General features: G+C 42.2%; 1 protein-coding gene across 3 annotated transcripts in view; it reads left to right on the forward strand.

Annotated features, from left to right (window-relative positions):
* Positions 1-12244, forward strand: part of wdfy4 (WDFY family member 4) — a 49639-nt gene that overhangs the window by 15887 nt on the left and 21508 nt on the right. For 2 of the 3 annotated variants that reach the window (XM_049600211.1, XM_049600210.1), the window contains exons 21-44: positions 157-335; positions 440-671; positions 1187-1338; positions 1413-1524; positions 1613-1803; positions 1905-2057; positions 2841-2914; positions 3260-3421; positions 3517-3611; positions 3719-3815; positions 3937-4139; positions 4980-5146; positions 5224-5343; positions 5432-5611; positions 5695-5853; positions 6356-6482; positions 6615-6766; positions 7569-7807; positions 7892-8013; positions 8132-8323; positions 8409-8518; positions 10917-10994; positions 11121-11312; positions 11400-11475. In XM_049600211.1, the coding sequence (XP_049456168.1) occupies positions 157-335; positions 440-671; positions 1187-1338; positions 1413-1524; positions 1613-1803; positions 1905-2057; positions 2841-2914; positions 3260-3421; positions 3517-3611; positions 3719-3815; positions 3937-4139; positions 4980-5146; positions 5224-5343; positions 5432-5611; positions 5695-5853; positions 6356-6482; positions 6615-6766; positions 7569-7807; positions 7892-8013; positions 8132-8323; positions 8409-8518; positions 10917-10994; positions 11121-11312; positions 11400-11475 (3564 nt within the window). The remainder of the gene's footprint in view (positions 1-156; positions 336-439; positions 672-1186; positions 1339-1412; positions 1525-1612; positions 1804-1904; positions 2058-2840; positions 2915-3259; positions 3422-3516; positions 3612-3718; positions 3816-3936; positions 4140-4979; positions 5147-5223; positions 5344-5431; positions 5612-5694; positions 5854-6355; positions 6483-6614; positions 6767-7568; positions 7808-7891; positions 8014-8131; positions 8324-8408; positions 8519-10916; positions 10995-11120; positions 11313-11399; positions 11476-12244) is intronic. The other variant, XM_049600212.1, reaches the window with a different exon arrangement.

Below are 12244 nucleotides of genomic sequence, written 5' to 3' on the forward strand. Positions count from 1 at the left end.
GTGAGTTTGTTTAGCCGAGTAGTTTTTTTTTCTAGCTGTCAAAAGTGTCAGCTACTTCTTATCAGTTGTGTTTAAAGTGCGACTGCACAAAGCATTACACCATGAGTTTATACTGCAGAGAGTGACTGGATGTTTTCCTCCATGTTTGTTAAACAGATATGATGGAGCCAGAAGTGTGCACTCCTTCTTCTTTAGCCACATCACTGAGATTCCGCTGTTCCAGCATGCTGGTCCCGGGTCAGTGGCACCACCTGGCTGTGGTCATGGCCAAGGACGTGAAGAAGAGCTGTCTGGCTTCAGCCTACTTCAACGGCAAGGCGGTGGGGACAGGAAAGGTATGACAGGAGGAGGGAAACTGAGGAGTTGATGATAAATAGGATTTTAAGTCTAATGTGGCGTTTATATATTCATGCATCATAGCCTCTGCATTCTCTGTCAGATGAAGTACATTCAGCCGTTCCCTGGTCAGTACGTCTCCATGGACCCTGCAGCTGTGATCGATGTGTACGGTCTGATAGGAACACCGCCTCTCTGGAAGGAACATGCTGCTCTAGTGTGGCGAGTGGGTCCATCGTACCTGTTTGAGGAAGCTTTGAGCTCTGAAGCTGTGGGTGTCATATACACACAAGGCACTGCCTACCAGGGCAACTTCCTGGCTCTGTGCAACACAGGTGGGTCAAGATCTTGTGCAAGAATTCCACAGAATTTCTACAGTATGTATTTCATTTACTTACAGTAAGTCATCCTGGATAAGAGCACCCAATCTGTAAATATATTTTGTCATGGTTTGAGTATGACCCAAGAATGAGGTTGTTTCTAGATGTCTTGGAATGTAGCTTTGATCAGTCAGTGTTTTGGTTAGCTTTTTCTTCTGTCATTTTGTCCTCCCAACATGCCATGGCATGCAGTAAATCGTATTGTCACGGAGCTCATGCATGCATGCATGATTTTCTCTGCAAAACAAGAAATTTGCTTTGATACAGGGACTTTATATACTGATGCAGAACAACTATGCTTATGTGTTATGTGAGGTCAGTGTTGAAAGAAATATTTTGTAATTAATACACCAATTACTTGCAGTTTTCTTAATAGATAGTGATGATTATGGTTGAACATTACATTTGACTTTTGTAAGGCAGTTCTGCTTTACCTACTTGCATTGTCTCACCTCTCTGTTTGTGTCCAGGTCATGATCCAGATGCTGAGTCTGTCCCTCTCAGGCTGGTTCCTGAGGAGAGGATCTCATTTGGCATCAACCCAGCAATTTCTACACTAACAACTGTGGTGCAGATAAGAGGGGATTACAATGAGGTGGACTGCAGACTGATTGCTAAAGAGGTAAGAGCAGTTTATGCTGAACCTATGTGTTTGTTGTTTTGATACAGAGTAGCAATCCTTGTGTGTAATTACAGATGGGGATAACATCTCGGGATCAATTCACCCCTGTGTTCTTGGCTCGAAACATCAGCCAGCACCTGAGCGGTACGGCTCGCACCATAGGAGCAGCCCTGGTTGGACATTTTGGTGAATAAAGTATTATTTTTACATAGTTTTTGTGCTTTGGTCGATTCCAGCAGGCACATTGGTAAGCTCATGACTCTTGTCCTGTAAGGTGTGCGTACATTCACCCCCAGAAGTGCATCCAATGGCTTCCTGTACATCGGTGGGCCTGCAGTTGTTCTCAGTTTAGTTGCAATGGCGCCAGATGATAGCTCTCTGTATGCAGCTGTCAAAGTTCTTCTCTCTGTGCTGGAGACCAACTCTGCCATGCAGCAGGAAATGAACCGCATCAACGGATACAAGGTGTGTTTGACCTTGTAAAATCACTAGAGTTGCTACACAAACATCAAAATCTGCTGCCTTACTGTTGTGACCTGTCCTTATATAATTTGCTCTCCTTGTAGCTGCTAGCTTTCCTGCTGAAGATGAAGCACAATCTGGTCAGCTACAGAACCTTTCAGTTGGTTCTGTATCTGTCGAAGTCAGTGGAGTTGTGCTGCGGGTCGGGTTGCCTACAGAACACACTGGCTTTTCAGGCCCTGCTGTGTGACCTGGAGGTAAACATCCAAATTGTAGCATAGAAATTCAGTAGATCATTTTTTTGTCCACCTGGTATTTATTTGGAAAGTTTTTAAAAGAATACATCACACAAAAACATTAACGTTTGTATGTTAATTACCCACCCTGTTGAAATGATAAAGAAAACTTTTTTCACATGCCTCTGGTGAACGAAGAATCCAACAAATTCAAAGAAAATTCATGACAAGTTGAAGTCACGAAAACAACAGAACTATATCAAAACATACATTTACACTACAAATCTTACATAACTTGTTCAATATAATCCAAGCCTCATTTACACAGTCGTATGCTCAGTACTTCCCAAACACATGCGTTTTTACTACAACATTACTATTTAAAACACTTCCACATAATCAATCTGACGCAGAAATGAGAGTGTGCCTGCACTGTTTTGCTCAAGTTTCTTAAATACTCACATTTTTTTTTTAAATGAATGTGTTTGGGAAGCACTGAGCATACAACTAGATAAATCAGACTTGGATTAAACTGCACGAGTTGTGTGAGAACTTGTAAACAGATGTTTTGATATTGTTTTACTGCTGTTGAACGCGGCCCTCAATGACTTCAATTCATCAAGATTTTACTCAGTTTGTGGAATCTTTGTTCACCATGGAAGAATGTGAGAAAATTTTTCTTTAGAAATTCAGCGTAACGCGGGGTGAGTAATTGATACACAACAATCCTTTGTGAGCTAAAGTATTTCTTGAAGTGTATTTGGAGGCAAATTGTAAACATTGTGTTGCTCTCTGTGTTTTCAGGTGTGGCAGAACACATCAGACAATCTGGACCTTTCAGTTCTGAACCACTTTGCTGAAATCCTGACCTCCTCGAGGTAATTTCCACAGCTATCAGCGTGTGACCAGACATGTCGTTTTAGTCCAATTCATTATTAACTCACATGGCCAACGAGCGAGATTACACAACAAAGGGGGTCTTGTTCAGGACTGACGACAGACTTTATCGGCTGCTCTGTCAACATCTGCAGCAGCCTGTCATCAATATCACAGAAGTGTACGACTGAAATAGTCGAGGGAGCGTTCAAGAGAATCAGTCACAGAGGCTGAAGAGAAGAGCATGACTGAACGTGTGCATGGATTGTTGAATTAGATTTTCTGTCCGTGGGAACAGATTGTGATTGATATTAATGCTCTCTCTGTTTCTCTCTCTGTGTTCTCAGCAGTGACAGCAGGAATGCAGCGGTCATGCACAGTATGGGCCTGCTACCAAAACTGCTGTTTGAGCTTTCTGATCCTGCGGTGACTGTTCAGAAGGTTAAAATCATTGCTTGTGTCATCACATCACTCCTAAAAGCTCAGTTCACCCCTCTGGACATAAGCAGGTACAGTCATGGAGTATAGTTTCCACATAGATATATGACATCAGTTAAGTTTTTAGGAATGCTTTTAGGAAAAATATGTCCTTTTATTTGGTCAGACTTGGGCTGTTCCTGGTCTACACACTCCCTCCTCTCAGTGACATGAAAGAAGGCAGTGAGACATTTGACAGTGATCTTTCACAGGATACGCCAGGTATACCATTTAACACACAGCCATATCTTTTGCAGCACATGACATGTCTCGTGAATGACACGAGTTGTTACCCGTGCTAACCCACAGTTGTCTTATCTGCTCTGTAGCTCAGAGCTCTGATCCAGCCAGCCTCATTTGGATCCGCAACCAGCTGTTGCTCTCTGTTTGCGAAATCCTCGACTCAGACAGCCTTCTAATAAACGAGTGAGTGGCATCTGTTACTACTTAGCTGAACCAAAACTGGAATGAAAACATATTTCCACAGTATTTCATGTGCCATAACTAGTTTACTAAATGAGTCTGTCCTGTTCTTATTCCCCACTAGCAGGCAGAAGGCCATATTCGATGCCCTGGGCAGTGACTGGTTCCTGCTCTTCCTTCAGCCCCACCTTCACCCCTCCACCTTGAGACTGGGTCTCATCCTGCTCACACACTTTCTGTCGAGTCCCAGTCAGCAGCGCAGCTTCAGAGAGGGGGTAATCCCAGTGACACTCATAGAGGGCATGGAGGAGCCATTTGCTGTCTTGGGTACATTAAGTTGAATATTTTCACACATTGGAACAAGGATTTAATTCAATGTAGTTATTTTGCCTGTTTCATTGACATTATATTGGGACTATATGAAGTTATTTTGATACACAGATGTAATGTGAACATTTATTAGGCCAGATAAAGTGATTATATAAGTGATTAAGTACTTTTTAATTTTTAGGAAATATTTGGGGTTTTTGTTTGACATCTACATGCAGTTTAGTGCAATGAAAAACAGTTAGCAGTTAACATCATGATTTGCATACATAAACTTGTTCATGACTGAAATTAAAATGATAGTTTTAGTGATGTGATACTGATATTAGACATATTGAACATTTTAAAATTACAGTTATTTAAGATTAAAAGTAATAATCTTGAATATTTTGATTAAAATAAACGTCTGTCGCCGAATTAGGTAACACAATGGTGACTGAGCCGATGGTCCACTTATGAATGCCCTTACATTTACAGTAATACACACTGGCTGTCTGGGGCAACATTCCTGGGAAAAATCACAAGCAGTGCACAGTCATTAATAATCCACTCTCTCACACATGCACACACACACCCTATCTATGCTGTGGTAATTCTTTCATCTCGCCAGCTGCAGGTCTCATAAAACGAGCTGATAGAAATAAATTCACCAGCCTGGTTTCCAGCCTTTTAGTCTGCCGACAATCACGCAGTGAAATTTCCGCTTATCGCCATAGGTGCTGCCAAAGAGAATGAAATGGAGATCTTCAAGATTATAACTTAAAAGTTATTAGGATATTATGAGTCTTTTACTTTCATCTAAAATCAACCTCTCTTTTTGATTTCTTACCTCCTCATCAGACAACCTTCGAGCCCATTCCTGGTCTTACGAGTGCCTCAGCACCACGTGTCCAGGCTTTGATGTTCTGCAGGGGCTGCTGATCAGACACACTCACCTGCCTCAGGTATTTGAAGCCGTGGCTGCTCTGCTGCTGGAGAAGAAGGCCAGTTACTCTGCAAAGGGAAAGGTGGGTGATTATTCATCTTGTAAATCATCTCCGTCATCATCCCTGTCACAGTGCTCTCATCATGTTGCTGTCTACAGGTGCATGTGGATGATGTCCTGCAGTCACTGATTGACAGCCAAGCAGAGTCTCCTGCTCAGCAGCTCTGTGTCGAAGCTGCAACTATACTGCTGGAATTAGTCAAAGTCATCATCACTCAGGTAAGGACACAATCACTTTACATACTCAGTATTTGTCACAACAAATTGACAATGCATAACGCCTATTATAATGTCTATTTTTCAACAGCCTGTTCCTCCAGCAAAGCACATGTCTGGCACTGATGCATCATGGGAGTTGCGGCTCCCATCAAGTGTGATGCAGTTCCTTTGTCTTCTCCATAACCTCCGGCCCAGAGACCCACTGTGGGTCTCACCAGAGTTCCTTCACACACTCGCTGGAGTTGTGTACCCTGTGGATGTTTCAGAGGTTTGTGTGTTACTTTTTATTTATAAAACTGTAACATTTCTCATATCTCTGGTCTCATTCACTGGTTTGTTCACTTCTGTCAGGGCGGGGTTGAGCCTTGCGTAACGAGTGAAGGTGAGGACACATTCAAGGGTCATCCGAACAGGAAGCCGGTGTGCGACTTCATCCGTATTCTGCTGATGGACAGTCTTCTTAATGTGTCTGCCAGCACCAACACACATCCTCTCGTTCTGCTGCTGGAGGTGAATGCACACACATGCATAAAGATAAAAAATTATTTACTGCATTTTGTTATTTTACAGATCACACTCATATGTAGGCTTACATGCAACACATACACAATATTGCCCAAATGCATTTCCTCTGATAAAAGGCTCTTCAGTATTCTATAATAGTGCAAAACTCTCGTTTCTCCAGAAGGTGCCACTCTTTGCTCAGCTACCAAAAAAGGCAGCGTCAGGGTACTGTCTATAATATGATTCACCACTAGGAGGGAGAGAACAGCAGTAGGCCCACAGATCCACAGATTTTTGTTAAGGTGTTTCCAGCTGCACAATCTTAACCTGCATGCACACACACCAGCACCAACACTTACACTTGAGACAACATCAGACAAGGTGTTCCCCTCACTGTCAAGCATAATAGAAGTAAGAGCAGCCACGTATCAAAATATCCATCCATTTGTTGTTTATCAGTTTGAATCATGTTTTTCTCTTTAACTAATAAAATGCTTACATGTCACAGTTTTCCCCTGACGGTGCGTCACTGGAGCAGAGACAGAGTTTCCAGACTGAGCTGCTGGAGTTGATCATGGACATCATCCACATGCTCAGCAACGAAGAGGAAAACAATACTCATCTCAGCATGCAAGGTAGAATTACTCATAGCTCAAACAAGCCAGATAGTGCGGATGCAAAATAAATAAGTAAATAAAAATAATTTTAAAAAGTAAATGAATAAATGAATCTCACCTGAATGTACACCTTTTTATTTGATCACTCAGACTGCAAGGGTCAGACGCCTGAGGGACAGATGGGCACGCTGATGGAGAATGTGGTGCTCTTCAGTAAGACTCTGCTGCAGAAACTTTACGGCGGAACGTTCATGGGAGACTCTGAGAGTTTGCTCAACTTCCTCGCAGATCAGATTGTGGTGGTGAGATGAACACACAGAGAGACATGTACACAAACTAACATACACACACACCTAATATAGATATTTAAAATAGGAAAAAAGTAGTTTCACCATTAATATTGAAATTCAAAAACCTCCGATTTCTGTAAATTGAAGCAGTCTTGTAGTCATGACCACCACATCAAAACCAAGAGTGTATCAAGATCGAGACCAGAGCAAGACTTTAAGGGGTTAAGACAAAACCAAGACCAAAGAAAAGCAAGGTCGAGCTGAGAGTAAGACCAGACCAGTATGAGTCCCAACTGTATGACACACAATAAAATGTGGAACACGTGAAACCGCAGGCGCTCCTCAAATTGATCTGAAAGATTCACATTTTGATAAAAACAGCCACAGAAAACAAATTAAGATTCCTTTTCATTCACCATACTGTCTGTCTTAGTGTACCATAAGAAATGTCTTGATAAAATAATGAGAAGGCATTGCAGAGGTAAACTTTATGCATGGGGAGAGAGAGAACAAATACAAATGGTAAGGAGCTGAAATCATCAACACATCTTTATTGCACAGGCAATTTAGTGATATCCCTGCATTTCTGGTTTTGTAATAAAATCCTGAGTCGTCTTTGTCTGAGACAGAGACAAGACAGAGTAAAAAGACCTTCAAAGAGCGCTCTACAGATTGTTCTTGAGCACTACAACACTGAACTGAAGCTAAAAATAATCTTTTAATTGTCAGGGTAGGAGATGAATAAAAAAACTGCCCACAGGTCGCTCATTTATTCCAGTTTTACACTAACTGATGCACTCCTGTACACTTCCAGGCTCTGGAGAAGGGCCAGACTCAAAAAGAGAGGATGGTGTCGGCCCTCTACTCGTGCACCAATAAAGCCCTGCTTTATCTCCTGTCTCAACCAAGACGCTCCCAAGAAGAAAAGGATGGAGTTGTCAGGACGTTACAGGCTATCATGGAACGCTGGGATGTTGTCATGGCAACTTACAACTCAAACGTGAACTTCATCACATGCTTTCTTCATTGTCTGTTACTGATACGATCGGGCAGGTAATTGTGAAACCACAACACACACACAAACATGTTGAAACCAGGATTTATCTGTAATTTAAGCAATTACACTATTTTTTGTAGCTATCCTGAAGGTTTTGGATGTGGGGCCCAAAAAGCGGCCCCCAGGAAAGGTTCATCCCCTCAGTTTGCTCCAAGAAACAAACATTCTGCAAGCCTCAGCAATGGAGCAGACGTTACCAAAGGTATGTGGGCTAGTATGTGAGGGTTTATTTACATTAATCACTTTAGCTGATATTTTTACCGAAGTCTGTGGAGGTTTACTGGGTCACTAGAGAGTTCAAATGTGTGTCTGTGTTCCAGATGACAAAGAGCTAGTGTCCTTAGCGGAGGCCTGCTGGTCAAAGGTCATGACGGAGAGGCAGCACACACTTGAAGAAACCTATAAGATAGAGATCTCAGCGAGCCCCACAGCGGAGACAGGGCCTGTCAGCATGACTGACATCAGCCCTCTGTGGGAGGAGACGGCACACAAAACCTGGCTGCTGCACATAGGTTAGCTCTCACATGCTAATAACTGCAGGAGAAGAAGATGCCTGAATGTTAGCTGTGTGTTCTAAAATTTTGTTTGCCTTGTCAGAGTCTCAGAGGAAGAAGTTAGCCTGTGGCTCTCCGAAGAAGTTTGATATGATCAGTAATGCTGTTCGCTCAGCTTTGGGCAGACCAAGCAAAGAGTCAGGAACAGTAGAGGTAAATACACACTCACGTTCCCTTAATGTTTGTTTTTCTGGGACAGGATAGACAAATTTGTACGCTTGTGACTGCAGTCCCCTTTGAGGAGTGTGGGGTTGTTACCTTTTCCCAGATGCCCCAGCATCCCAGAGCGCTGTGCCCAAAAACTCATCCCAAAGTCACTGCTGTGTTTGTGCTGTGGGCCGTCCAGCCCTGTGGGGGTGTTTGATTATTTCTTTAAATGGATTTGGATTATCACAGCTGATTGCCCCTGAGTGGGCATAGTAATTGATATCTGTTAGGCCTATCCATGGAAACACTCACTACAACACACTGTTTGCTGCTGAAGGTTAAAGACGCGTTTATTGTTGTTTTTCCCCCCGAAACACGTGGCCCACATCATTAGTTCCCCCACAACGCTTAAGACGTCGAGCCATCTGGAGCAGGGAGCGGGGACATATTACTCAGGCACACAGGCATGAAATTACCGCGTCTGTGTGTCTGTCTCACCCCCACAAAGAGTGTGTGTTCTTGTTTGTGCGCTCCGCTTGCCGACAGAAATCGGGTTGGCAATTATAGTGGTACCAATCTGATGAAAACATTATTCATTTGATGTTATTCTTTATCATATCAGTCTTTGACAGGCTATCAGAGAGGGTGATGAATTGTTTTTTCCGTCTGAGAGGCAGGGAAGAAGAGGGAGGGATGTTTGGCTTCTCCCACTCTGCCGTGTGTTGCACCACTTCGCTCTGAGTAGGTTGCAGCATGCAGTGAGCGTTCGAAAAATGATATTCAAATCATCAGTAGTGGTCAGCCAGTCCGTTCACTGCCCATTCATCTTCATGAAGAAACAAGTGAGTCATTAATTAATTTCTGGATCATCAACTTATGACCTTTAGCTGGCAAGTCATGAGCTTATGGGGAGTCTCTTCTCAGTCACTGGATCCATAGTAATGCATTTCTACAGAGCATAGTTTCCAAGTCTCAGATAACTACTTTTATGAAACCAAAAAAAGAGTTTTAAAGCCGACTGTAGGTAATGAATGAGAATACAGAGACTGATAGTCAGACTGTGTCCTCAGTCAAGCTTCAGTGCAATTCTTCTAGAGATTTATTTCATCAGCGAATGCAGTTTCCATAATCATATCTGTGTCCTCATATTAGAAAGATAATTAACAGCACTAATGATCACGTTAAGTTCATTACACATTCACTGCCAGCCCAGAATGAAGTTGACATTATGTTGCCTTATCATCAAAGGTGGCGTATTGTTGGGAAGTCATTAAAATGGAAATGAGTGTGATGTTCTGATGTTAATTGCAGAGGGAAGAGATGAGTTATGTATTTAATGCAGCATTTAAAAAGCCAATGAGGTTCCTATCTGCTAAATAGGGTAATTAATGCTATATATTACTTATGTTTGTCCAAATGAAGGAATGAAATTAGGAGATGATGACGCCGACTTGCTGTTTATCTGTCGCAACACGGCTCTAGTTCGCAAACTTCATTATTACACTCTTTTTTGTCTGTAATATTTCTATAATCTCCCCTCAAATTACTCCTTTATTTCTTTCGCTGCACAACTTCTCATTTGGATAGGCAGTCAGTCATTTAGAGAAACAGTTTTCATTCTCCAGAGGGCTTGTCAAAGTTTGTTGTCAACTTTTACGCATGGGTTTATTCTGAAATAATGCAGAAATTTTGCATCTCTTGTATTACAGAAGTAGTTGTGTTTTTTTTATTGTACTTGAAATCAATTATTGCATTAATGGGGTTATTGCGCAAAACACAGAATTAGCATCTGTAAATAAGACTAGATATAAAGAGTTACTGCATGTTCATTCAGTCAATTAAATGGCTTTCCTGGGTCAGCTGTGAGGATGGACACATGTTGTTTCACTAGTCTCTCAGCGAGCACTGCTGTGATGATGGGCTTAATGAAGCAGTTAACAGTCAGAATATGATCCCAGTGTGTCTGCTGAACATGAGCATCCTGCAGTGTCAACACGGCTCTGTTTTGGGTTTTTCTATTTTTTCTTTCCTTTTCTCTTTTAATCGACACACACTCACACACAGTAAAGGCGCACACACACTAGCCTTGCCCTTGACTGTGGCGTGGCTCAGTGATATTAATGTTTATGTTAATTAGATCACACCAACAAATGATTACATTTCCAGACAGGGTTATTGTAAGACTGTAGCCACTAGCTTATTTTGCCCAGTGAATGCAATTTAGAACAGATGTAATTGTATGAATGCATTGTAATTGCATGAGGAAACAACAATACCATTATGAATATACAATCTCTGTGAACATGATGTGTGTTGTGTGTTTACAATATGAGCTAGAGGAAGAGCGATTGTGCCGCCTGCTCTTTTCATTTGCACCCATCAGGTTACTCTCCTTTTGTTGCAGGAGTTTCTGTCCTACATGGAGTCACATCGGCAGAGGGGCCACGGCATGTTTGAGAATATGAGGACAAACCACTTACAGGTTTGACAGAAATGTGACCGTGAAAGGCCTGAAATAAATGTAATTAAAAAGCCAAAATTGGATCTGTAATAATGTTTATCTCGGTCTCATCTATTCCCCCTGCCCGGGCCTGTTTCTGCGTCCCAGTTAAGAGCCAGCGAGTGGGAGCGTGTGAGCTCCAAGTGGCTGCATGTGGAGGCCGAGCTGCTGAGGGAGAGAGCTGTGTTCGGACCCGGCCCTGGGGTGCTGATCAGCCGAGACTGGGTGCAAGATGCTGCTGAAGGACCCAACAGGACTAGATCACGCATCCGCAGGAAGGCTCTGAGACGATCCAAACGGGTATAGCCTCTTAAGTTAGAGTTGGATCTGTGGAGCAGGGTCCTATTTAGTGTTCAACTTTAATAATGCTTTATGTTGTTACAACAGGTGCTGGGAACGCTGTGTCTGGGTTTAAGGACTGGCATGTCTGAGGAGAACAAAACAAGAACAGAAAGTGACGCAGGTATAGAACAGTGTTTCTGATCATTTCTTAAATTGTACTTTTGCCAGAATAGAGATCTGCAGGAATGAGTCCTGAAATATTTAAATGAGTTAGCATTTTTGTCCTTCCGGTTCCCTCATCTCAATATCAGTGGGTTTTTTTAATTAGTTTTTGGTTAGATGCCTGAAATAAGGTCTGTGGTTAACACAAGCTTTTAGATGTCTTTAAAAAAGGCTGTTACTAACAAATGGCTAAATTACACGACAGAACATCATCACACTGCTTTGTCATGGCGATGCTGAAGTGGTGCGACTGTAGTATAGTTCGTTAGTCTAATGCTAGCTCTTTACTTCTGGTTATTACATTTAGGCTTCAGAAATCATAAAATTGGCGTTCATCTGTGAGGCTTATCTTGCTGAATAAAACTTGTAGGACTATAAACCAGTGTACCCTCGGTGGGTCCTGAGTCCATTCTGAATCGACCACAAGTGACTCGCAAACATGTCAATATTGTAAAAACGTATTTTGTACAAGTACAGTGAATTTCTGGAAGTGAAGTACCATTTCCTGCTATAGAGTATGTGACTAACGGACAGCTATATGACAGAGACAACAAGCTAACCCAATGACTTGGCCAAAAGCAAGTATGACGATGAGTCCATTAAACTGTGTGGACCTTGAACAAATATGAGAAATCTGCACCCCGTGGCTGGACTAGTTGGGAATCACTGTCATAAACTTTTGTTTGCCACAGAGCTTATTTTCTGCAGTTATCCAAAACTCAATGGAA

This window comes from Epinephelus fuscoguttatus, linkage group LG16 (assembly GCF_011397635.1).
Source record: "Epinephelus fuscoguttatus linkage group LG16, E.fuscoguttatus.final_Chr_v1".
Classification (NCBI taxonomy): Eukaryota; Metazoa; Chordata; class Actinopteri; order Perciformes; family Serranidae; genus Epinephelus; species Epinephelus fuscoguttatus.